The sequence below is a fragment of the Mustela lutreola genome, chromosome 1, assembly GCF_030435805.1.
Source record: "Mustela lutreola isolate mMusLut2 chromosome 1, mMusLut2.pri, whole genome shotgun sequence".
Lineage (NCBI taxonomy): Eukaryota > Metazoa > Chordata > Mammalia > Carnivora > Mustelidae > Mustela > Mustela lutreola.
The window spans coordinates 66,897,495-66,925,377 of NC_081290.1; the positions used below are offsets into that span (position 1 = coordinate 66,897,495).

General features: G+C 43.2%; 1 protein-coding gene across 2 annotated transcripts in view; it reads right to left on the reverse strand.

The window, feature by feature from the left end:
- The window catches only part of GRK4 (G protein-coupled receptor kinase 4), a 111,099-nt gene that overhangs the window by 49,628 nt on the left and 33,588 nt on the right, over positions 1-27,883 (reverse strand). Inside the window, exons 1-6 of one of the 2 annotated variants that reach the window (XM_059166586.1) lie at positions 27,442-27,554; positions 23,663-23,736; positions 14,762-14,862; positions 6,121-6,213; positions 5,004-5,067; positions 1,342-1,482 (exon numbers count right to left, since the gene is read on the reverse strand). In XM_059166586.1, coding sequence (XP_059022569.1) covers positions 1,342-1,482; positions 5,004-5,067; positions 6,121-6,213; positions 14,762-14,862; positions 23,663-23,680 — 417 coding nt within the window. In that variant the 5' untranslated portion in view covers positions 23,681-23,736; positions 27,442-27,554. Of the gene's footprint in view, positions 1-1,341; positions 1,483-5,003; positions 5,068-6,120; positions 6,214-14,761; positions 14,863-23,662; positions 23,741-27,441; positions 27,555-27,883 lie in introns of those variants that run through there. The other variant, XM_059166575.1, reaches the window with a different exon arrangement.

Genomic DNA, 27,883 nt, shown 5'->3' on the forward strand with positions numbered 1-27,883 from the left:
AAGAGGTACAAACCTCAGGGCACCTACCTGGCTGGCTCATTCACAAGAGCATGCAACTCGATCTCGGGCTCATGAGTTCAAGCCCCATGTTGCATGTAGAGATTACTTAAATAAATAAGCAAACTTTAAAAAACAGAGGTACAGATTTCTAGTTATAAAATAAGTCAGGGAGATGTAATGTACAACATAGGAAATATAGTTGATAATACTGGAATAACAGAGTGGTGATAGATGGTAACTAGACTTATCACAGGGATCATTTCAAAATGCATGAAAATATGGAATCACTACAATGTACACTTGAAATTAACAAGATATTGTTAATTTTTCCCCATTTAGGGAAAAAAAGGATGAAGGAAAATATTTCCAGGTTTCTTGGGACAGGCCAAGAATACAGAAACAAAAATATTTCCTTTAAACAGAATAAACCAGTGGTATTATGTCCCTTTAACAAAGGTAGGTTATGGATTTCTGTTTTTCAAGGTAGTTACACAAGCATATTGAAAGAACTCCATGACAAGCCAGTTGTATTAAAGATTTTCGTGGAATGCACAAGGAAAGACCTGTCACCCCCACAAGGAAATGTAGAGGACGGCAGTGCAGGCCACTCTGTGCAAAGTCTGTCCCCCAGCACAAAGCAGCAAACCTCAGTCCTAAGACAGAAGTGATTTGGAGGAAGTAAGCATGACACCACAAGTCCTTTCCTACGTTTTCTTTCCCTCTCCCCCTTCACACAGACCCACCTGTTGCCACAGATGCTCCAGGAGACACGAAGTGGGGGACAGTAGCTAAGTTTGGGGATGAACATCACAGCACCTCATGCACAGCACAGGGCATGGGAGAGTCCCGGTTTCACCCCAGGCCCGCTCATCTGAACCCTGCCTGACACGGAGAAGGTGGGACTTGACACTCCATACGTTTGGGGAACCCTAGCCGAAAGTGAGCAGTACATTGGGCTGGTGTCAGACTGCGGTCTCACCGAGACAAGGACTCAGGACAGTGCCTTCAGGCTCCAGAGGCAGTGGTCCCACAGCCCAGGATGAGCACTGCCTCCTGGGAGAGGGGAGGGCCCTGACTGGTAACAGCCTGATGCGGGGTGTAAGGAGAAACCCACAGACCAGGCCCCACTGTTTTGTGTTTGTGTTCAGTAAGAAATGGATAGGGAAGAGGCCACCAGCACAACCAGACTGTCCCCAGTCTCCATCCCCACCACCAGCCCAGGCAGCCCAGCCCACACCCCTGCTGGCGTGGAGGCAGTGCCGGTGGGCCCAGTAGCAGGGATGCCCAGGAAAGCGGTCCTCACCACACCATCCCCAGCAAGGACTAAACCCAGATACTCACTACAAATCTGCTGTGCACTTTTTCTAGGATTCTCTTTTCATTGAGAGCCATGGCTTCACCTTTCCTCCTCTTTATTCTTTTTTTCTCTAGCTTCTTACATGCATACATCTTTCCTGTAGCTCGCACTTGACAGGCACAAACCTAGTTTTTAAAAAAAGTGGAAAAAAGGTTTCTACACACCTGCCACCTCTTAGGCTGCCACCATCACCACTACCACCAGCAATCAAACCCCGTTTCTCCAGGATCAGCCCCACCGGTGAAGAGTCACAAGGGGCTAGTGGACTGGACAGGGGAGGAGGGGGTCACGCTCTGCCTGCTGCCCACAGGTGATCACAGCATGTTGGGTCAGCCAGGGTCTCCCTGGGTCCTTCAGTCCTTGCCCAAGACCACAATGTTCAAAACTAAACTGATTCCTCTTTCTTTTAAAAATTTAAGAATATAAGAAAAGATATTGCATAGAATTCATACACTTTCATGCTTAGTTATTAAAATATTATTTACACATCACTTACCTTCCCACTAGGAAAGAATGTCCAAAATACAGAAGTGGAGATGGGGCTATAATGAGCTCCAAGTAGCTATCCCACAGCTTCTGGGCTGTCAACATGGGGCTACCTTGTTTCCTTTGACTCCCATCCACTGCCCGAGCACCCATACACACAGACACACACACCACACACCTACACACACCTGCCACATACATACCACACAAACACTCACCACACGCACCTCAGACATACCCACTGCACACACACACATGCACACACTCCCCACACACACCTACCGCATACCACAGGCACGTATGCACCTCACACGCATAACACATGTACATACCACACATACACAGATACAGTCTCCTTATAAGCAAACATGAAACATGTATCATTTTAATCCATCAGTAACATGATCTTGATGATAAAATGTAAAGTTCATTGTGGAAAATAAAGTTCATTGTGGAGAAGTATTAGTAAGGACAATGATAAAACTCACTGGAATTCCAAGATAACCATGTAGCCATGTGAATCCTCCTGAATTTTGGGTGGAGAACCTGACCTTATATTATAGAATAGAAAATATTTTATAATCTCCTGTTTTCATCTTACAGTGTGACTGTTTTCTCACCATTAAAGTTCTCCCAATATCTGACTTCTCCAAAATTTATTTACTCATTTTCTCACCATTAAGTCTTGGCACATTAATCTTGGTATATCTCTTTATCACAGATTCTTTTTTTTTTTTTAAGATTTTATTTATTTATTTGACGACAGAAATCACAAGTAGGCAGAGAGGCAGGCAGAGAGAGAGGAGGAAGCAGGCCCCCTGCTGAGCAAAGAGTCCGACTTGGGGCTTGATCCCAGGACCCTGGGATCATGACCTGAGCTGAAGGCAGAGGCATTAACCCACTGAGCCACCCAGGCGCCCCTATCACAGATTCTTTTAAGTGGAACTGCCAAGTTAAAGAAAGAGAAGGGAGAAGAAGTAAGAGGACCGGACACTGTACTCTCATCTGGACACGAAGACCCATTCGTAGCAGGGATCGTCTCCCTGTCGTGGGGAGGAGGAAATGGGGAGGCTGCAGTCACACAGCAGGAAGCAAGCCCAGTTGCTGCCCACGAGTCCTCTCCACGGATCTGTGCTGCCTCTGCGGCCCTGAGCGCAGAGACACCACCAACTCTTTAACCTTGGTGCCGCTGCAGGACCCTACAAATCTATTCCAGGGGACTTGAAGCCTATAGGAAAGCACTGTGGTCAACAAACTAAGACCAAAATGTTTGTCCTAGCAAACTCACTGAAAGAGGTGTTAGCATTTGGAAAAAGTAAATCCACCACTGGAATTTGGACTTCAAAGGCATTGAGGCTGCCTGCATTAGGGTCATGGGGTTTCCTCTGACAGGGACACACAATGGAAACGGACTATTTGCTCCCCCACAGACTCAGTGTAACAAATGGCACGTCAAGAACAGGTTTGTGAAAAACCAGAACTGTGTATCCATCCGTACAATCTTTTGTGTGGAAACACAAGTAAATGTGTTAAAAAAATAATCTATAAATATAAATACACCAAGTCTTTCACAACAGTTAAAATTTGCTAACACATTACTACTGCGTCCATGGCTAAAACCTCCATGTGGCTCTAACTAGAACTACATTCTTTTGTAAACACAAGAGCTTGGACCATCCTCTGTTCTTGGACAGAATCTGAGTTCCACATTTGGACATCACAAAAGGCAGACTAGCACGAATTAAAAAGCATGAGTAAATTGTCTGCTTGAGGAGGTATTCAAGCAGAGGATGCATTTCTTACAGAATCTCTGGCCTGGAACGGTTATAGCAAGTGTGTGGATGGCTCACTGGAAATGCTCCAACAGGTCTCCAGAACTGTGTCAGGCACAACACTGCTCTTCTTCCCCTGAGGTAATGGTGATGTGAGCCGATGTCTCTCCATACCGAGCCCAGATGGAGGACAGGCCTCCCTTGTGGGATGAGACCTCTTAGGTCTGCTTCCTAATGCACGTTGAGGGATCTCTGAGGCTTTGGTTTAGGCCTTCCCTGGGAATTTGGGAGCATGGGTGATTTCAATCACAAGCTGGCACTGAATATGAGCACTCCAGACAATAAATGAGGCAATTAACACCTCTTTTAATGACCTAACCAGAACTGCCTGTGATTCTTTGTCCGACCTGCACAACAGTCTCTATCTAGGGGAGCCATCATACTGGATCATCTACCAACCAACCATCTACCACCAACTACCTAAGTAGTTTTCTTAGGATTTTCCTAAATTTACACATTTTCTAGTATCTTTTGATATAGGTGTGGAAGCACATACATGTCCACATAGAGTTGAGATTAATAAGCACATTCAATAATATACTCTGTACTACATCAGCTTTTAGGCTAGTTTTAAATTATGGTAATAGAGCAACAGAAATTCGGCAATCAAAAGAAATGAAATCTTGCCGTTTGCAATAACGTGGATGGAACTAGACGGTGTTATGCGAGCAAAATAAGTCATCAGAGAAAGACAATTATCATATGATCTCCCCAAAATGAGGAATTTGAGAGGCCAAGTGGGGGATTTGGGGGGGAAAGGAAGGAAAAAATGAAACAAGATGGGATCGGGAGGGAGACAAACTCATAAGACACTCTTAATCTCACAAAACAAACTAAGGGTAGCCAGGGGAGGGGCTGTAAAGAGTGTGGCTGGGCTATGGACATTGCAGAGCGTATGTGATATGGTGAGTTCTGTGAAGCGTGTAAGCCTGATATTCACAAACCTGTACCCTTGGGGCATATAATACATTATATGTTAATTTAAAAAAAATTTTTTTTAAAAGAAATTTGGCAATATGGAAAGAAACATCTTTTCCATCAGGACAAACTGAGCTTGAATGTCAAATAATCGGATGCGGGGAAATAACTTTTTAAGAAACATATAGTGAAAAAAAAAAAATCACGAAGATCTGAATCTTCTAAAAGCAGGTAGCAAAATACTTTTGTTTGAAGTTTCAATCTTAATTCTCGTGATTGGCTAAATCATTCCCAAAATACCCAGTAAGGAAATAAAGGTATTGGTAAAGCTGACACATTCATGTCTCTCAGGTACCTTGCTGTTTTACTTTTCTAGAAGTATTGCTTATAGCTATTCCCGTATTACTTACCTCACCAAATCCGCCTTTTCCTAGAACTCTGTAATGTCTAAATGTGTCCTTTGTTACTGGTTGCCTAATTTAAAAAAAAAAAAAAAAAAAAAAAACCTTCAGTTTCAGGTGTCACATCACATTGTTATTTTAAAAGCCAAAAGCCTACCTAGCTCCTGTCCTGGCCTTCCTTATGACACTGCGCTGTTCAAAGGGAGTGCCTGAGGCAAGGGTTTCCTCCGGTGGGACTCCTTCCATGACATTAAGAGAACTAAGCAGGGGTGCCTGGGTGGCTCAGTGGGTTAAAGCCTCTGCCTTCTGCTCAGGTCATCATCTCAGGGTCCTGGGATCAAGGCCTGCATCAGGCTCTCTGCTCAGCAGGGAGACTGCTTCCCTTCCCTCTCTCTGCCTGCCTCTCTGTCTCCTTGCGATCTCTGTCAAATAAATAAATAAAATCTTTAAAAAAAAGAGAGAGAGAGAAATAAGCAAATGCTAACATTGAAAATTGACTGAAAACACTGAAAATAGATCTAGAACGGTCCAATCACAAGAAGGTCAGCAGCTAGTCCCCATCATGACATGGTATGTATGGGGCCTATCGGAGAGCCTCGGAGGAAAGCAACAATCTACAGCGCAGTGCCCTATGGGAAAAGAACCTCAACCCAGGTGTTGATACTCAACATCTCAAAAGAAACGTAAATGAAGCAGAACTGGAAATCTAACCAATCAATAACCATTGTCAAAACCACACTGACTAAGCATGCCCTTCGTAGGCAGCTCTAGAATTACCTCTGTTTTCAGGCACCTGACGCTCATGAAGGTCAAGTCCCTTGACCGAATCTATGCGGCTAGTCCCGCAAGACCGAACCAGTGCACTTCAGGTTCTATTTCTGTGAATCTAGAATATGTTTTATTTCCTAACTACTGTGTCCATAGGGCTGACTGTCATTTTAAAAGGAGAGAAAAGAGTTAACTAAATCAGAAGAAATTACATAACACATATTAATAATTTCTGTGCAATACCATATCCAGCCCAAGATTTCCAATATTATCTTGAGAGATGGAAAAGTATACATTAATCAGTATATATTGTAAGAAGTTACTACTTGTTTTTGTTGAATTTTAAATCAGAACATACCTTTCCAACCATTTCCACTGTAGAAAGCGAGAAAAATATGAGCTTTCTTTGTATGCTTCAAATGGTTCTCCACTTAAGTAATTATGGACAATTCTAGAAAAAGATTTTACGTAATTATATACATTTATTGCATTACAATATGAAAATAACTGTTTCAGCATATTCATCAACACTGGGTATGGGAAGTCAATCATTTTACATAATTAAATACATCAAATTTTGCAATTATAGAATTCCACATTCATTCCTGATGTTATCAGTAAAAATATGAAGGCAAGAATTCAAAAGAAATGAAATTGTTTACCCTCCCAAACTCAAAGTTTCTTTTTATATATATGTATTCAAGGGGTGTGTGTGTGTGCATGCACACATGCATCTAAGCACCTGTGTTTCAGTAGGGTTGGTAAACATTTGGTATATAAGATTAGAATGAGTATCTAAATGATTATAATAGTCATATTGTAGAAAATGTTAATATGTGACAGAACCTTTTTTTTAACATTGAGACTAAAGCACCCAGTGAACTATGTTTTTATTTTTATTTTTTAAGATTTTATTTATTTGACAGAGAGCGATCACAAGTAGACAGAGAGGCAGGCAGAGAAGGGAAGCAGGCTCCCCACCAAGCAGAGAGCCCAATGTGGGGCTCAATCCCAGGACCCTGAGATCATGACCTGAGCCAAAGGCGGAGGCTTTAACCCACTGAGCCACCCAGGCACCCTCCAATGAACTATTTTATGCTATATATTTCCAGAAGAAATTTTAACAATTAGCCATGCTCCTAAAGTTTTATTTAGAATTTTATAAAATTTATACAATTTTATATTATTACAAAATGTTTACAATTTTATATTATTATATATAAATATTATTTTATATCTATTACAGAAGTAATAAAATTCGTATTTGTAGAGTAGGTAAGGGACAGAATGTAGTCTATTATTTAAAACAGTTCATTAGGGGCACCTGGGTGGCTCAGTGCCTGGTGTGCCCAGAACACCTCCCCTGGGAGAGGATATACTCAGGACACTTTGGTGAAGGTGGTGTCTGAGTTGAAGTAGAAGTCAACCAGATGAAGGAAGAAGGAAAGGATCTCCCAAGCATGGACAAAAACCCAAATGGAAAAAAATCATAGTTTTCATTGGGAGCTGCTACTAGACCTGCTACTAGACTCAAGAGGCTTGGGAATAATTCCAGCATTTTTACTGACTGTTAGAATTCTTAGCAAGCCACTTGATTTTACTTTATTTTGTTAAAGGAGGTTATTAAAAAATTCTTGGCCTAACTAATATTATAGCACAGTGATTCTCAGAATGTGTTCTAAGGATCCCTATGGACTTGGGGGGTGGGGTTAACAATGTAACTATATTTGTGATCATGCTAAGACATCATGTGCCTTTAAAAACCAAAAACCTTGTTTTCACAGAGGGGTTTTCCAGAAGCACAAGACATGTGACATCATTGCTCTGATGGCTAGTGGAAGGTTTGTGTCTTTTTTAAAAACGTAAGCCAAAGGCATGCCTGGGTGGCTCTGTGGGTCAAGTCTCTGCCTTTGGCTCAGGTACTGGTCTCAGGGTCCTGGTCTCAGGGTCCTGGGATTGAGCCCCACATCAGGCTCTCTGCTCAGCAGGGAGCCTGCACTCCCTCTCTCTAGCTGCCTGCCTTCTGCCTGCTTGTGATCTGTCAGGTTAAAAATAAAAAAAATTTTAAAAAGATTTTATTTATTTATTTGACAGACAGAGATCACAAGTAGGCAGAGAGGCAAGCAGAGAGAGAGAGAGGAAGGGAAGCAGGCTCCCTGCTGAGCAGACAGCCTGATGTGGGGCTTGATCCCAGGACCCTGGGATCATGACCTGAGCTGAAGGCAGAGGCTTTAACCCACTGAGTCATCCAGGTACCCCCAAAAATAAAATCTTAAAAAAAAACAAATGTAAGCCACATACACAAAAGTTCTTTGGGTCCTCAATCATTTTTAAGAGTGTAATAGACATCGGAAGGTGTCCAAATATCAGAAGATCTGACACTGCTGCTACATATACTCGGAGACCTGAGCAGTGTTCTGCATGCTCCCTCGACCACCTCCTCCTGTCGCAGTAGAGCGAGAGGGAGGGCCTGCTCCCTGCCTTTAGGAACACCTTTGCCTTCTGAGCACGTGAGCAGCCCAACTCCAAGTCTTTATGGACCAGGGCAAAGATTCTGATATTGTCGACTTGGTTAAATCATCCTTGCAGAGGTGTTTGCGCATTTCCATGAGAAGGAGCACACAATATCAACTTATTCTAATATAATTGTCTATTTCAGTCTGTATAAATGAATAAGCTGATGACTACTTACCAGTGCTTCTCAGTTTCACTTCCTAATACTCCTCATCTCAAAAACAACAGACTCTGCCCCACTGGTCTAGTCCAAGAAATAAACCTACTGAACACAACATTTTTTTTTTTTTAAGATTAATTAATTATTTATTTATTTGTCAGACAGAGATCACAAGTAGGCAGAGAGGCAGGCAGAGAGAGGAAGGGAAGCAGGCTCCCCACTGAGCAGAGAGCCTGAAGAGGGGCTTGATCCCAGGACCCCGCGACCACGACCTGAGCTGAGGGCAGAGGCCTTAACCCACTGAGCCACCCAGGCGCCCCGGCACACACCTTTTTAAAAAGATTTTATTTATTTATTTATTTGTTTGAGAGAGAGAGAGGGACAAGCAGACAGTGCTGAGCCCCATCCTGAGGCTCCCCACTAAGGCAGCTGTGCTGCCTCTCACTACAGCTTCTTTCAGAAAACAGCAGGGAGTCTAAAGGAAACATTTATGTTCATTATGCGGCATCAGTACTCTGGAATCCAAAGTGAGGAAGAGGGCTTTTGGGGCAAGGAAGGTTTACAATACGGAAATAAGCCAGAACAGCAGGGAACTCTGTAAGTCCTTGTTCCTGCAGTGGATCCTGCTAAGGTCCCTGTTAGCCAGAGCCTGGCACAGCAGCTGGCCAGTGACAGGCACTGAGATAGAATATAAGGAATAAACCGCCATCAGTCAGGTGAGCTAATCAAAACAGACTGAGGGCTAAGAACTAAAACTTATTTAAATATGAGTGACTTTTAAGTCCCTATCTTGAAGTGGATACACAGAGCAGGAGCCAGACCTGTGGGCAGTCTGACACGGTCATGTATACCACCCCGTTCTTGAACAACAGGACGGAATTGGAAAAGTGCCTAATCAGAGGGTTAAAAATACGAACAGATTTGGTGAACAGACATATCAGTGAAGAACCTAAGGCTAGAGGTAAAAAGAGAAATCAAGAAACCAGCTTGCAAGTGCTAGGAAGTGAAATGTCGTCCACACTAGAGAGCTGGATCCCAGCGACAGCACAGGTAGCCCTATGTGGACACACAGCCCAGACCTAGGGGCAGGAAAGGACCCTTCTGCCCTGCCGCCTGGCCAGCCCTCTAAGCAGCGTGACTTCCCCCGCATGACCTCAGGGGCTTGCGGACATCGGTCTTTGTTATTCATGGTGTGTACTTTCCACAGCTGAAAATGAGATGTGCGTATTCCCTGGCACATGGGTGCCTGGCTTTCGGAATGGTGAGTCACGATGATGTGTGCTGCAGACTGAGTGTGTGTCCCCCCAGAAGTCCTAGGCTGAAACCTAAATCTGAGGGTGATGGTATTTGGAAGGTGGAGCCTCTCTGAATGGATTTGGATTTGGGCTCTTATGAAAGAGACCCCAGAGAGCTCCCCCGTCCCTCCTGTCACATGAGGCCACAGACTGCTGAAGAGGGGCCTTCCCAGAGCTGGACCACGCTGGCGCCCTGGCCACGGGCTTCCAGCCTGCAGGGCTATGGGAGACAGATGTCTCCCTGTCTGTGGTATCTGCTACAGCAGCCAGACAGACTGAAATAATGTGCTTCTGGCAGTGACCTTGAAAAGGCCAATGATAGATGGCCTGCCTTGCCCCAGTGAAGCTGCTCCTGGAGGAGGTCCTGCTCTGCTGCCTGTAAGTATGTCAGCACAGGGGACTGTCTCCAGCCTGTGGCTATCCCCTTCCATCCTGCTCCTGTCTCTAGGGTGTCTTCCAGGGGTTGGGCCAGACCCTCAGCCCAGGATGGCTTTACTGAGGCTCTGCCCTACTCCCGTCATCCTCAGGAAACATGGACAGGGCAGTGTTGCCGCACACTGCCTACGAAGAGGCACAGCCACGCAGAAATGACTAACGACATGAGATGTGGCACAGGGGTAGCCTGGCTGCTGGCACTCTGTCTCAGAGCACAGGGGACATACCCTCCACTCCATAGCTGCTGATCTCTACACCAGGGAAACACACATCTCTGAAACAAGATGCAGTTCTTTGGTAATTCTAAATCACAAAGGAATACTCTGGGCAGCACAGAGTGACTGATCACAACCATGTTCTTCCAGTTGCTGACACCCACTGTTGTGCACAGGAGAGGAGAAGCTGAGGTGTTGGAGCCAGACAGGCCTACGCCCACGGTGTGGATGTGCCCCACACAGGTGCCACCCCTAGGAGACGCCATCACAAGGGCCTACGGGATCTGGTGCTCTTCCCCGTGTCTACAAACTAACATCAACATCCGAGAGGGCAAAAACACAGTATCTGAAGTGACTACTTAGGAATTCTTAGATTTTTTCTAGCAGTTTCTGCAAAATGAAAATGGCACCAAAAAGAGGGATCTTCGCAAAAGCGGCATGCAAACCAGGTTGGTGACGGCCCTTCTCAGCGAATGCATCCGTGTGCGGATGTTGGCTGCTCTGTCCTCAAGCAGCCTGCCTCCCACCCGCTGAAAGGCCTGGAGCAGGTTACCAAACCTCTCTGGCCTCCATCCCCCAAGCTGCCGAATAAGGATAACGGTCAAGGCCACTTCCTGTCACTAGGCGGAGTAACTCAGTTCCTAAGCCTCCCTGTCTGTTGTTACCATGGCAGGTCTCTCACCACACAGGTACAGGAAGGAGCTCACGATGTGTGCACACTGGGGAGAAAACTTGGAAGAGTAAAGGCATGCGCTCAAAGATTGGCCCCTTCCAGTTTCACAAATGGCTCACGTGAAGCCAAGGAAAATTTTGATTCTTTTATTTTTTATCATCATTTTTTTAACTTTAAGTCCAGTATAGCTAATATATTTACTTCTCACTACGAAACACGAGGACTACAGTCATCAGAGACCCGAGGCCATGCCTGTCTGCTCTACCAGAGAAGCGGTCAAACAAGCAACGCCTTCTCGCAAAGGAGGCCCACGGCACAAACCCTCATATTCCACTCATGGGAATAACCAACAAGAACCAGTAAAAGTTGACTGGAGATTACCAGCCTCAGAGAACAGCCCATCTTATCCATTTTCAGAGAAGGAGGCTGCTGCCAGCCAGAGAGGAGGGCTCTAGTCCAATACCACACAACTGCCCGGTAGAAAGACAGGTTAAAACCATTTATCTAGGGCGTATGGAGCTGGTCATTTGACATTCTCACTAAGGGAATGAGCATCTTGCCCATGCTACAGCTAGCTCCAGACACTCCTGGTGCACAGGCCAGGTAAGCCATTCCCTGCCACAAGTGAACTGCATGAAGACAGGAATTGTCTGTAGTGTTTCCCCATTATCCCAAGCTTTTAGGACAGTACTTAGCACATAATGGGCCCTCAGGATTATTTGTTGAATGAATGAATGAATTCAAATCTCGGTGTCCTAGTGTCCTGAAACATCAAGATCAGACCATGTGCTTAAGACCTCCTTGGGCATTAAATATAAACAGGAAAGAGCTTTAAAAGTACTAGCGTATGAGTCAAAATGCAATTCCTGCTCTTGGTCCCTGAATGGGCCTCTCTCCCCGTGCACCGCACCGCAATGCACTGCTACTACAAACACCTCTGTTCTCCCGAAGCCTCCCACCCTATCCCTGTCCCTGCTGGACCCCGCCCTTGGCCTCTTCAGAACAGGGATGTGACCTCTTGTGCCACTGTCACTCTGTCTGGCATCTGTCCCCTCCCTCTCCCAGTGCAGTTTCAGCTTGGGGCCCCGTACTGGAGGGAGGGGACAGAACCAGGCAGTAGGCGCAAAGGGATGCAGAGGGAGAGAAGAAGGGAGGCTGTGCCTATCTGCTCTCAGTGCACTCCTCTCTTCAATCTCCACTCTGTGCATATGCCCAGGTCTTGCCTCCACCCCCACAGCCTTGGTCACATCTGCACAGGGGCTATGACCCCAGATCCTGCCTCCTGTTCCTCTCCAGGAACACCCCAGTTGCAGCTGCTAACATCTCAGCTCTGCTTGATGTCCAGAAAAGAACTCAAATTCAAATGTGTCCCCAAAGAAACTGTATTGTCCTCCCTAGCCCAGCAGCCTCACGGATTTCTCTGAAATCCATTCATCTGTCTCCATGATGACTATCATTAGGCAGGCTAGGCCACCATCACCTGAACAACTGCCACAGTGAAATGGGTCACTCTAATTGCTCTCCCTGGCTCCCTGGGCCTCCATTCCTCTTCTGTCAAATGAGGGTTGACCTCCAGAAGGTCATGTGAGGACTCCTGTGTGAACACTTGCCAAGTGACAGAAAGGGTACCTGGGAATAAGGACCAGGGAGAGGGAACCATGAGGACCCTCTCCCTGGCCCTCTTGGGGTGAAGCAGCAGCAATCCTTGACCAGCCCCTCCCCTGCAGGTCTCTGTGCTCCCTGGCCTCCTCCTCAGTCTGCAGGGAAAGGTCTCTGTGAAGGCTCTTCTCGGGGCCCCAGGTTAGGAGACATGCCCTCAGCACTCCCTCCCTGGCAACTTACTCAGCGCCTACAGTAGGCTGAATAATCAATGACCCAAACATACCCAGGTCCCCATTCCTGGAGCCTGTGATTATCGCCCTTCCTGGCAACAGAGATTCTGCAGATGACTGAGTTAAGGGGCCTGAGATAGGAAAATAATCCTGGATTATCTGAGTGGACACTAAATGCCATCACATGCCACTGAAAGAGGGAGGCCAAGGGAGATGTGGACGTATAGAGTAAAAAAAGTCTTCCAAAAGTCAGAAGCAGAGACAAAGTTGAGGACACTGTATGGCTGGTTCTGAACGTGGAATAAGGGGCCACGAGCCAAGTAACGTACTCTTGTAAGCCGGAAAAAAACACAAGAAAATGGATTTTCCCCTCGATCCTCAGTGGAGCAAGGCCCTGCGGACAACATGATTTCTGCCCAGCGATACTGCTTTCAGACTTCTGACCTCCAGAACTGAAGAACATAGATGTGTGTTGTCTTAGGCCATCAAGTCTGTGGCAATCTGTTATGGCCCCAATAGGAAACTGACACAGATTTCTCTATCATTCCACTTGGGTATAAGCTCCCTAGAAGTAGAGAATCAACTCATCCTTGCTTATCATTTTACTCCTGAAAACTAGATCAATGACAACACAAAATAGGTGCTTAATATTTTCTGAAAAAACAATAAGCTGAGGCTCTGCAATTCCTATTTTAAGGCCCGTAGGAACGAAAACTCAGTCCACAATGTTTTATCTTGTTCTCTAGCATAACCTCGACCCAAAGAAGCAAACTATCATGACTTGAAATGCTTCTCTCAAACAGATATGTTGAGTCCTAACCCTGGTTTCTGAATATTGGCCTTACTTGGGATAAGGGTCTTTGCAGATACCATGAGTTAAGATGAGGTCATACCGGAGTGGAGTTGGCCCTGATCCAATGGGACGAATGCTCTTCTAAGAAGAGGACAGAACACAAGGACAAAGACAGCAGAGGCTCAAATGCTGCAGCTGCAGGCCCAAAAACACTAGGGAGATAAGCAGGGACAAGGAAAGATCCTGTCCTCGAGAGGCCTGACTTCAGACTCCCAGCTTCCAGAACTGTGAGAATAAATTTCTGTTGTTGATTTGAGAGCAAGACAGAGACAGTGAGAGAACGAGTAGCAGGGAGGAGAGGGGAGGAGGCAGAAGGGGAAGTAGGCTCCCGGCTGAGCCAGAAGCCCAATGTAAGACTCCTTCCCATGACCCTGGGACCATGGCCTGAGCTGACTAAGCCCCCCAGGAGCCTGGAGAATACATTTCTACTGTTTTGTGCCACCAAAGTTTGTGGAACTTTGTGATGGCCGCCCCAGGAAATGGACACAGCACTGGACAGAGAACCAGCATGAACCAGCCTCTGTTGAATGGACCTTAGGAGAAATGACACCCGAATGCTGCCTGACGGGGCAGAGGACTCCGTATTCTGGGCCAGATCAGTCCAGAAACCATTCTACCTCCCTGTATACATCAGAAGACAGATTTAGTCAAAGTGCTTTCACTTGGAATTTTCTTGTCTGTTATTGCAAACATCTAGAGAAAACATGCAAGTGCCTAGGGCTTTAAAAAATAACACTTTATGGGTATCCTTTCATCCCAGACACACATATTTCAGAAGGCCGACTGGAGGGTCAGGGACCCACAAAGCTACACACAAACACTGGGTCTCCATGATGTGACCCACTTCAGTGTGTCCCTTCCATCTGTGTAATTATCACCCCTCATGCACATCTCTCCAGTGAAAGTGACTGCATTAACTGGGAAAGTTCTGTAGTAAGAGCTGGTGTCATGTAGAGGGCGGCCCTGTAAGCCCCCGTCTGCTGTCAGCCACATGGCTGTGTGGGGTGGCATGGGCTGCTTACCTCGTGCATTCCTCGAAGACGTCCTTGCCGGGGTTCTGCTTCAGTCTCAACCGACATTCTTTCAAAACACGGGCAGGTATTTCTGGTAAAGGGGTTGCTGCCTTTTTGATACAGCACAAACCAAATGCATGATAGTTAGTGATTTCATAATTTACCAGCTATAAACAAAACCTAATGCTTACTGTAGAAAAATAAAGTACAGCATGGCCCTGGGTGGCTCAGTGGGTTAAAGCCTCTGCCTTTGGCTCAGGTCATGATCCCAGGGTCCTGGATCAAGCCCCATATTGGGGTTCTCTGCTCAGCAGGGAGCCTGCTTCCTCCTCTCTCTCTGCCTGCCTCTCTGCCTACTTGTGATCTCTGTCTGTCAAATAAATAAATAAAATCTTAAAAAAAAAAAAAAAAAAGAAGTACAACAGTGAGAGCCTGAAATAAGTCAAAGGGCCACCTTCACCTGCTGCCCTGGTGTCATTTTCCAGAGTTCACTGTGTTGTCCACCTTTTCAGATCTTTTTCTAAGCAAATCGAATCAGAGTGAAAAGCAAGTTTTCTAGGAAATATCTCTACACTGTATACATAGCAGGATTATGCACAATATTCAAAAAGGTGGGAGCAACCCAAGGGCCCACTGACAGATGAATGGATGAACACCATGATCCATCCATGTAGGGGAATGTCATTCAGCCTCAAGGAGGAGGGACGTTCTGACCTGCTACAACATGGATAAACCTTGAGGACATTATGCCCAGTGAAATAAACCAGCCACAAAAGGACAGATACTGTATGATCCCGCTTCTATGAGGTCCCTCAAATGGTCAGAATACTAGAGACAGAAAATGGAATGGGAGGAGAAAGTGGGAGCTGTGTTTCATAGGGACAGAATTTCAGATCTGTAGGAGAAAGAAAGTTCAGGAGATGGATGGTGGTGAAGGCTGCCCACGACATCAGTATGTATAATACCACTGAACTGTGCACTTAGACATGGCTACGATGATCAACTTTATGTCTTTTTTGTCACAGTTAAAAATGTAGGGGTGCCTGGGTGGCTCAGTGGGTTAAACCTCTGCCTTCGGCTCAGGTCATGATCTCGGGGTTCTGGGATCAAGCCCTGCATCAGGCTCTCTGCTCGGTGGGGAGCCGGCTTCCCCCTCTTTCTCTGCCTGCCTCTCTGCCTACTTGTGATCTCTGTCAAATAAATAAATAAAATCTTATTTAAAAAATGTAAACACATCCACATGGACACAAACCCTCAGAAATACACATTTTTTTCTCACACAAATGGGATAAAAATATATATGTAGTTTTGTAAATATGTGCTGCAACCAAGAAAGCTACTATATTTTCCTAAAGACTGCATGGTTTTCCAGAGGATGTGTTTATTTGTCCTTCTGACACATTCAAGCTACCCATTTCCTCCTCTGCAGACACCACTGCTATGTATATCTTTGTACCATGGTGTTTTTATAAGACAGATTCTTGGAGGTAGAATAACTAGCTCAAAGGATACCTGTCTCTTAAACATTGATATTCATTGCAAAGCTGACCTCCAAAAAGGCCCTACCACTTCACATTCTCACTAATTATGTCCCTACACACCAGCTTCCCATTCTCTTAATCCTCAACTAGAAAATTCCAGAGAAAGAAAACACATAACAAAACTAATGTCCAGAGTTATTGAAAAAGATACCCAGATCATGTTCAATTGCACATTTAATTTGTCATTAGGCATGAGAAATGCATTCTAGACTGATTTCTGGCAGTGGTATAGCTAAGCTAACACAACAAAACTGAGTTTTCTACAAATCAAAGAAATACTTTCATCAAAGTTGAACTAGTGATAGAAATATACAATATAGAAAACTCATTTTTTAAAAAAGATTTTATTTATTTATTTGACAGAGAGAGATCACAAGTAGGCAGAGAGGCAGGCAGAGAGAGAGGAGGAAGCAGGCTCCCCGCAGAGCAGAGAGCCCAATGCGGGGCTCAATCCCAGGACGCAGAGATCATGACCTGAGCCGAAGGCAGAGGCTTTAACCCACTGAGCCACCCAGGCGCCCCATAGAAAACTCATTTTTAAAAATGAACAATACTGATATAACTATAGCCATTAATAGGTGTCATTAAAAAATTTTTTTTTAATTTATTTGACAGACAGAGATCACAAGTAGGCAGAGGCAGGCAGAGAGAGAGGAAGGAAAGCAGACTCCCTGCTGAGCAGAGAGCCAGAATCGGGGCTCGATCCCAGGACCCTGGGATCATGAACTGAGCCGAAAGCAGAGGCTTTAACCCACTGAGCCATCCAGGCGCCCCAATAGGTGTCATTTAAATGATCTAACAGAAATGAGGCATTTTCCCATCTTTACTATGTCTGCCTTTGGCTCAGGTCATGATCTCAGGGTTCTGGGATCAAGCCCCGAGTCAGGCTCCCTGCTCTGCGGGGAGCCTGCTTCTCCCTCTGCCCCTCCCCACCCCACACCCTGCTTGTGCGCCCTCTCTCTCAAATAAATAAATAAAATACTTATTAAAAAATAAAAAAGAAGGAGAGATAAAGATTCATCCAGGCAAACAAAACTAAAGGAGCTTATCACTAAACCAGCCCTGCCAGAAATATTAAAGGTGACTTCAATGGAAAGGAAAGACTAAAAAGTATGGTATGAAGGGAGGAAATACAAAAGCAATAAAAATGAATACTTCTGTAAAAAACAGTCGAGAAACTCACAAAATAAAAAAGATGTAAATATTACATCATAAACTCAAAATGTGGGAAGGAAAGGAATAAAGAATGGGTTCAAACTTAACCGACCATGAACTTAATACAGACTGTTGTATGACGATGTTATGTATCGCCCTAATAGGAACCACTAATCAAAAACCACTAATAAATATGCAAAGAATAAAGAGAAGTAAATTCAAATATATCACTAAGGGAAACCAGCAAGCTATCAAAGAGAGAAAGACAAGAAAGGATGAGAGAATATCTTCAGAAACAACCAACAAACAAGCAATAAAATGACATTAAGTATAGATCTATCAATAGTTACTTCGAATGTAAATGAACTAAATGCTTTAGTCAAAAAATACAGGGTGACAGAATGGATGAGAAAAGAAGACCCAACTATATGCTCCCTACAAGGGACCCATTTTAGACCTTAAAACACCAGCCAGGGAAAGCAAGGGGATAGAGAAACAGTTATCATGCAAAGGCTTGTCAAGAGAAAGCCAGAGCAACAATACTTATCCCAGACAAAACAGACTTTTTTTTTTAAAGAGTTTATTTATTTGTTTGACAAGCAAGGATCACAAGTAGGCAGAGAAGCAGGCAGAGAGAGAGAGAGAGGAGGAAGCAGACTCCCCAATGAGCAGAGGGCCCGATGCGGGGCTTGATCCCAGGACTCTGGGATCATGACCCGAGCCAAAGGCAGAGGCTTTAACCCACCGAGCCACCCAGGTGTCCCCCAAATAGACTTTAAAACAAAGACTATAATAAGCTACAAGGAAGGGCATTACATAATAAATAATAAAGGGGCAATCCTATAAGAGTATATAAGAACTGTCAAAATTTATGCATTCAACATGTAAGCACCCACGTACATAAAACAGTTAATAACAAATGTAAAGGATCTATCTAATCGATAATAACGGATAATATTAGGGGACTTTAACCCCCCACTTACCTCAATGGACAGATTATCGAAACAGATAATCAACAAGAAAACAATGGCTTTGAATGACACACTGCACCGGATGGATTTAACAGATATATTCAGAACATTCCATCCTCAAAGAGCAGAATACAGATTCTTTTCAAGTGCACATGAAACATTCTCCAGAAAAGATCACAGGTTAGGTCACAAAATAAACCTTCACAAATTTAAAAAGATCAAAGTCATGCTGTGTGTGTATCTTTTCTTGATACAACACTATGAAACTGAAAGTCAACTACAAAAAAAATCTGGGAAGACCACAAATACAAGGAGGTTAAATACCATGCTACTAAACAATGAATGGGTCAAGTACATGGAAACAAATGCAAATGAAAACACAATGGTTCAAAACCTTTGGGATGCAGCAAAATAGCTGCGAGAGAGAAGTTTATAGCAATACAGGCGGACTTTAAAAAGCAAGAAAAGGGCTCCTGGGTGGCTCAGTGGGTTAAGCCGCTGCCTTCGGCTCAGGTCATGATCTCAGGGTCCTGGGATCGAGTCCCGCATCGGGCTCTCTGTTCAGCAGGGAGCCTGCTTCCCTCTCTCTCTCTCTCTCTCTGCCTGCCTCTCCGTCTACTTGTGATCTCTCTCTATCAAATAAATAAATAAAATCTTTTAAAAAAAAAGGCAAGAAAAATGGGCACCTGGGTGGCTCAGTGGGTTAAGCCGCTGCCTTCGGCTCAGGCGGGCTCTCTGCTCAGCAGGGGGCCTGCTTCCTCCTCTCTCTCTGCCTGCCTCTCTGCCTACTTGTGATCTCTCTCTGTCAAATAAATAAATAAAATCTTTAAAAAAAAAAAAAAGGCAAGAAAAATTTCAAATAAATAACCTAACCTTATATCTAGAGGAGTTGGAAAAAGAACAATAAACAAAACCTAAAACCAACAGAAAGAAGGAAATAATAAATATTAGAGCAGAAAGAAACGATATAGAAACTAAAAAACCAATAGAACAATGAAATCACGAGCTGGTTCTTTGAAAAAAATCTATAAAGTTGATTAGGCTCTAGCCAGACGCATCAAGGAAAAAGAGATAAAGGATCCAAATAAATAGAATCACAAATAGAGAGGAGAAATACCAACAAACACCACCGAAGTACAAACAATTCTAAGAGAATATTATGAAAAACTATATGCCAACTAATTGGACAATGTAGAAGAAATGGATAAATTCCTAGAAACATATAAACTACTGAAACTGAAAGAGGAAGAAATAGAAAATCTGAACAGATCAATTATCTGCAAAGAAACTGAATCATTATAAGAAAAAAAAAAAGCCTCCCAACAAACAAAAGTCCAGGACCAGATGGTTTCACAGGTGAATTCTACCAAACATTTAAAAAAGAATTAATACTTATTCCTTTCAAACTATTCCAAAAACTGGGTAAGGAAGGCAAACTTCCAAATGCATTCTATGAAGCCAGTATTACCCTGATACCAAAACCAGATAAAGACACCACAAAAAAAAAAAAAAGAGAACTACAGGCCAACATCTCTGATGAACACAGATGCAAAAATCCTCAACAAAATACTAGCAAACCAAATCCAAAAATACACTGGAAAAAAAAATTCACAATCATTCACAATCAAGTGGGGTTTATTCCCATGTTGCAATGGTGGTTCAATATTTGCAAATCAATCAATATGATACATCATATCAACAAGAGAAAGGATAAAAACCATATGATCGTTTCAACAGACACAGAAAAAACGTCTGACAAAGTATAACATCCATTCATGATGAAAGCCCTCAACAAAGTAGGTTTTGAGAGAGCACACCCCAACATAAAAACGGCCATGTGTGAAAAACTCACACCTAACATCATCCCTAATGGGAAAAATGGAGCTTTTTCTCGACAGTTAGGGACAAAACAGGGATGTCCACTCTCACAATTCTTATTCAACATAATACTGGAAGTCCTAGCCATAGCAATCAGACAAGAAAAGGAATAAAGGGCATCTAGATTGGTAAAGAAGAAGTAAAACTTCTCCTATTTGCAGATGACATGATGCTACATATAGAAAACCCTAAAGACTCCACCAAAAAGCTACCAGAACTAATGAACTAATTCACTAAGGTTGCAGTATACAAAATCAATGTATAGAAACCCATTGCATTTCTATACACCAGTAATGAAGCAGCAGAATGGGAAATTAAGAAAACAATCTCATTCATAATTAAGCCAAAAATAATAAAATACCTAGGAATAAACTCAACCAGGGAAGTGAAAATTTTAAAACACCAAGGAAAGAAATTGAAGATGATGCAAACAGATGGAAAGATAATACATGCTCACGGATTTGAATAACGAGTATTGTTAAAAGGTCTATACTACCCCAAGCAATTTAATGCAATCCCTATCAAAATACCAACAGCATTTTTCAAAGAACCAGAATAAACAATTCTAAAATTTAAATGGAACCACAATGACCTTGAATAGCCAAAGCAAATTTGAAAAAGAAAAACAAACCTGGAGGTATCACAATTCCAGATTTTAACATACATTACAAAGCTATAGTAGTCAAAAAAGTATCATTACTGCCACAAAAACAGACACACAGATCAACAGAACAGAATAGAAAACCCAGAAATAAACCCACAATTACATGGTCAATTAATCTTCAACAAAGGAGGCAAGAATATGCAATGGGAAAAGATGGTGTTGGGAAAACTGGATGCTTTTTGTATACCACACACAAAAATAGACTCAAAATGGATTAAGGATCTAACTGTGAGACCTGAAACCACAAAAATCCCAGAAGAGCAAAGACAGTAATTTTTCTGACATCAGCTGCACTAACTTTTTTCTAGATAATGTCTCCTGAGACAAGAGAAGCAAGTAAAAATTAAGTATTGGGAATTTATTAGAATAAAAAGCTTCTGCACAGTGAAGGAACCAATCAACAAAGCAAAAAGATAACTGACTGATTGGGAGAAGGTATTTACAAATGACACATCCCAAGGAAGAGTTAGTATCTAACACATATAAAGAAGTTCTAAAACTCAATGTCCCAGAGACAAATAATCTGATTAGAAACAGGCAGAAGAAGACACCCAGATGGCCAGCAGGCACATGAAAAGATGCTCAACATCCCTCATCATCAGGGAAATTAAAATCAAAACCATAGTGAGATACCACTTCACACCTGTCAGAATAGCTAAAATCAAAAAGACAAGAAACAAGTGTTGGTGAGGATGTAGAGAAAAAGGAACCCTCATGCACTATAGGTGGGAATGCAAACTGGTGTGGCCACTGTGGAAGACAGTATGGAGGTTCCTCAAAAAATTAAAAATAGAAATACCATATGATCCAATAATCACACTACTGGGTACTTACCCAAAGAATATGAGAGCACTAATTCAAAGGGATATAAGTACCCGTTTGTTGCAGCATTATTTACAATAGCCAAACTATGGAGGCAGCCTAAGGGTCCACTGACTGATAAATGGATAAAGATGTGGTCTATGTATGTATGTATGTATCTATCTATCTATCTATCCAACTATCTATCTAGGAATATTACACCATAAAAAAGAATGAAACCTTGTCATTTGCAATGAAATGGATGGAACTAAATAGTGTTATGTTAAGTGAAATAAATCAGACAGAGAAAAACAAATACCATATAATTTCACTCACACATGGAATTAAAAAAAAAAATAAAACAAATGAGCAAAGAAAAAAAGAGAGAGAGAGAGAAACCAAGACACAGACTCTTAACTACAGAAGACAAACTAAGTCACCAGAGGGAGGTGGGCTGGGGGCATGGGTGAAATAGGTGATAGGGATTAAAAGGGATACTTGTTGTGATGAGCACTGGTGATTAAAACTTAAAAAAAAAAAAGCTCATGGAGAAAATTAAATGTTTCATATTTTGACTAATCAGAATAGAGTTATAAAATAATGTCAATGTCAAAATTATTTTTATGGTAAAAAAGTTTTATTTCTGTTGTCAAAAAATATATAAAACTATTCAGTGATTTAAATTAAAAAAAATAAAACACAATGGAATTAGGTGAATGAAACATCAACTCCTCCCAGTCACTGGGGGTTCCTGCAATTACGTGAATGCTGTAGCATCTGTTGGAAATGATCTAGGAGCCATGATAGTCTGGTATTGATGCTGGTGGCTAAGGCGAGCACAGGCTTTGGAGTCAAAACCTATTTGGTCTGAGGCAAACTCTGACACCACTGGGTGTGTGTTTATCTTTGTGCTCATTTGCCAATCCACTGGCCTTCCCTGCCCCCCACATTATCTTTTGCACCAGTGAGCTTCCCCTACCATCTTCAGTGAGCTAGCTTCAGAATCTGAACATTCTGGACTCATTCTCACGATGCTATTCTCCAAGCACAATCTCTCCATGTTTGATTCCTGGCTCCCACACTTAACATGCTGTGCTACCTTTGGTGAGCCATTTAACCACTCTGATTTTCAGTCTTACCTACGACAATGGACATAATAATGTACCCATCTCATAGGACTTTTGTATTAAACAACTCACATGTACACAGCTCAGAGTGGTATTCACTAAGGGTTAGCTATCCTTGTTACTGTTCTCCTCCAATTCTACAACACAGAGGGGCCTGCCCAGGGTTTAGGACTTTTAACAGCCTACAAAAGAGAATTCATATGAAGGGAAGCAAGTAACAGCTCTCATTTCAGGGACACAGTAAACTGTGGGATGAAAAAGCATAAAACCTAAGACCCATTAAAGCTGTTAGGAAAAAAATGTTATTTTCAGTCCAAGACAAATAAAATTCTCTAGTGCTGTTTTCTGTTTGAGGAAACATAGAAACTTTTAAATTCTTTGAATTAATTTTCTAAGAGTTTTTTTTTTTTTTTTAAGATTTTATTTATTTATTTGACAGAGAGAGAGATCACAAGTAGGCAGAGTCAGGCAGAGAGAGAGGGGGAAGCGAAGCAGGCTCCCCGCTGAGCAGAGAGTCCGATGTGGGGCTCGATCCCAGGACACTGAGATCATGACCTGGCCCCATCCACAGAGCCACCCAGTCACCCCAATTTTCTAAGAGATTTGTTAATTTCCTCACCGACTCAAAAGAAAATGCGTAAGAGGATTATTTATAAGAAATTAAAGATTTTAACATACTTGTTATATCTTATCCAGCTAAGTAAGAAGGGCAATGTACTCTAATTATTTACGCAAGCATTAACAAATCTTTGCATCTAAGGAAGAAAACACACCTCAGCATCGAAGAACATGTGTAGGATTTGCAGTCCACAGCTTCTGCGGTCCTCGTCAGCGGCCACTTCGTATTCTGCCTGACGGTAGAGATGAGAACAAAGGAAAATAGTAGTGGAGCTTCTTCACTGACTTCACAGGGTTTCAGATTCTCTGAAATACAGAATTGGCTGGGTGCCCTAAGAACCACAGAGTAGCTCTAACTGATCTGATACTGACCAAGTGTCTGCAGCTCTTCTTTGGGAAGCTAATGGCAAGGAAGGGAAAGGACCATTAAGGGTGAACAATGCAGTAAAGCAACACATTCCACAGTGCTCTCTGTCATATTACACTTTCAGCCCTTAAATGAGGCCAAATAGAACCAAATAAACACCTTGCATTGCTCTAGGCAACAGCATTTTAGAGATGTCCAAGAGGCACGTGGCAGACCTGAGTGCAGAGCTCCCAGAGAAGTCAGAGCTGACAACGCCAAAGCAGGAGACGTCCCTGTGCAGGCAGGCGTCAGGCAGGGGACCATAAAAGACCCTGCTACCACACAGGCCAGAAGCCAAAGGAAGGGTCAAGGCAGAACTTGATCAATATCTAAACCTCTACAGAGGATAAGCAAGGAAGAAACTGCAAAGAAAGAAGAGAGAAAGCCTGAGCAGAGATCATAAAAGCCCAGCTAAGAGAATTTCAAGCAGAGACTGTTCCACAATGTCAACAGACTTGGAGACTCAGGCACGAGGAGGCCTCAGGGAAGCCACTGGATCCTGCACCTCGGGGCTGAGAAGAATAGCGAAGCTAATAGCCAGATGGGCTTGGAGATATTAGTGAGGAAATGAAGATTGAAGGAAGTTCATGTACTGAACACATAAAGCCCTTGTGGACAGGAGTCGTACCTCGTACTTGACTCTGCCTCCTCCACGGGCCCAGCCTGGGAGCCACGGCTGTCAGGCTGTGACCCAGTCAGAGCCAGCTTCCTGTTCTGTGTTCAAGGGCACTGTACTGACCTCGACTAGTAACTAAACCCCGCTGACTTAGAGAACCTTCCAGCTCACGTTCTGGACGCTGGATGGCATGCAATCAACAGAAAAGAAAGCTCTGGGATTTTGTGAGGGTCTTTCCACATGCCAATGTGTTAGAAACAATGTCCAGGTGTTCAAATACTCATCTAGTCATTGCTGGGCTCATACTTGTAGGTGTGATTAAAGTCTTTACTAGGTGACTTTAAGTAAAGGAGATTATTTTAGAGAATCTGGGTGGGCCTGATTCAATCAGTTGAAAGATGCTAAAACCAGAACTGAGGCTTCCTGAAGGAATGCTGCCTGAGGAAAACAGCTTCACTCCATTTTGGGAGGATTCCCTCCTGTCCTATAGATTTAAGACTCTCTTAGCCAGACCTCAGAGTCATGTAAGCCAACTCTTTGCAATAAACCTCTTAATAGGGGCACCTGGGTGGCTCAGTCACTAGGCATCTTCCTTCAGCTCAGGTCATGATCTCGGGGTCCTGGGATCAAGCCCCATGTGGGGCTCTCTGCTCAGCAGGCAGCCTGCATCTCCCTCTCCCACTCCCACAACTTGTGTTCTGTCAAATAAATAAATAAAAACTTTAAAAAAATTAATAAATCTCTCCTGTTCGTTGTTTCTCTCACTGAACACTAATTGCCAAAGATGCCATTAATTCAGTCAACAAACACTAAGCGGTAAAGAGCGAACAATCACATTGGGTGCCATGAGGGAACTAGGCAAGATGGCAAGATGCCATTTCTCTACTGCCGAAGCTCCAAGAACCCACAGTCACCTACCACAAGGACAGTCCAAGCAGCACGTACTGTACAAGTGGCATAACGAGGCGTTCTTTATTAACTCACACAGCTGCCATCAAAAACAACACAAAACCGAACAGAACCTATCATTGTAGTCAACTGGTGGTCACCTAACCATTAATAGGTCTCATGTTACTATCAGGAGATCCAAACAATGGGGCGTCTGGGTGACTCAGTGGGTTAAAGCCTCTGCCTTTGGCTCAGGACATGGTCCCAGGGTCCTGGGATCAAGCCCTGCATCAGGCTCTCTGCTCGGCGGGAGGCCTGCTTCCTCCTCTCTCTCTCTCTGCCTGCCTCTCCACCTACTTGAGATCTCTGTCAAATAAATAAATAAAATCTTTAAAAAAAAAAATAGAAGAAGATCCAAACCTGAAGGAACTTTAACAATACAGTTTAGCCATTTTGAATACAGAGCTGGAGGTCCCTAAATTCTTAAAATATAGCAGCTTGGCAAATAGAACCCAATACACTAAAACATATCTACATTCTACTCCTGGAACTGACAAGGCCTGTCTCACTACACCAGAGTTCTAGCTTAAATTAAAAACAACAACAACAACAAAAAAAAAAAAAAAAAAAAAGAAAGAAAGAAAGGAAGAAAGAAAGAAAGAAAGAAAAAAACCTCCTTTCAAAGCTTTGTCTTACTCTAGTAAAGACACCAGGAAGGAAAGGGCTGGGGAGCTGCACGGAGGATAGGCAAGACCCTCAAATGTCCTTCTGAAAGAATACAGGCATACCTTGTTTTATTGCGCTTTGCTTTGTTGCTCTTTACAGACAATGCATTTCTTTACAAATCGAAGGTCTGTAACAATGCTCTGGCCAACAAGTCTATTGGTGCCATTTTTCCAAGAGCATTTGTTTATGTCCTGTCTCTGTGTCATAATTTGGAAATTCTCCCAATTTTAAACCTTTTCATTATTATTATATTCACCTTGGTGATCTGTGATCAGTGATTTTTGATGTTCCTTTTAACTATTTTGGGGCTACCTGAGCCACACTCATATAAGGCAGTAAATTTAATAAATATTATGGGCGTTCTGACTGCTCCACTGACCAGCCCTTCCCCTCTCTTTCCCTCTCCTCAGGCCTCCCCATTCACCAACACACAATATCGCAATTAGGTCAGTTAATAACCCTATGATGGCCTCTAGGGGTGCCTGGGTGGCTCAGTCAGTTCTGTCTTCAGCTCAGGTCGTGATCCCAGGGTCCTGGGATGGAGTCTCACAGGCTCCCTGCTCAGGGGAGTCTCCTTCTTCCTCTGCCCCTCCCCACCCCCATGCTCATGCCCTCTCTCTCATATATAAAATTTTTTTTAAAAAACCCTATACTGTGTTCAAGTGAAATGAAGAGTCAATCAATGTTGCAAACTTCCATCTTGTTTTATTTTAAGAAACTGCCACAGACACTCCAACCTTCAGCAACCCCTACCCTGACCAGCCAGCAGCCATCAACATCCAGGCAGGACCTCCACCAGCAAAAGAGATGATGCCTTACTGAACGGTCGAAGCATGGTTAGCATTTTCTAGCAACAGAGTTTTTTTTTAGATTAATGTTATTGTACAGTTAATAGACTATAGTATACTGTAGACATAACTTTTTTATCCAATGGAAAACAAAAAAATTTATTTGACATGCTTCATTGTGATATTCGCTTCATTGCTGTGGTCTGGACATAGACCCGCAATATCTGAATGTGCCTGCACTGACCACAGGACAGAAGGCAGACCGTCTGCTTCCAGACTCCAACTGACCTCAGTTAACTGAAAGCACAGAAAGCAAAAACCGCAGATATGGAGATGTATCATATAAGGACTTCCATACCGAGGTAACATGATACCAAAAAAATAGTTTTTCTACTCTTACTGTCATTGCCAAGGTCTACTGAACTTAGAGAGACCTAATTTTTCAGATCTAGTATGTTAATTTTCATAAGCACAAGAATGGGTAGTTCAGCACAGAGCTAAATTGCTTACCACTGCATCTAGGAATTCAATGCATCCCTTTAGATCTTGCCGTATATCACAGAATTTCCTGAAGAGAAGTCTTCCTATTGGTTGCTTGTCACAAAGACTGCTATAATCCTTTTCTAGGTGAGGGAAGGAGATAAGAAATAAACCAATATGATCATTACAATTCAGAAAGTTTTTTCTGAACTGCTGTTTTCACCTGATTAAAAAAAAGTAAAAAATAGTATTTGTGTGTGTGTTTTTTTAAAAACTACTCATTTGTTTACTAATGTAGACTGGGTCATCATGAATGTTTATAAAATGTGGACAGAGCCAAAGGAGCTGGAAGAATTGATAAAGAGGGGCACCTGTGTGGCTCAGTGTGTTAAAACCTCTGCCTTCAGCTCAGGTCATGATCCCAGGGTCCTGGGATCGAGCCCTACATCGGGCTCTCTGCTCAGCCTACTTC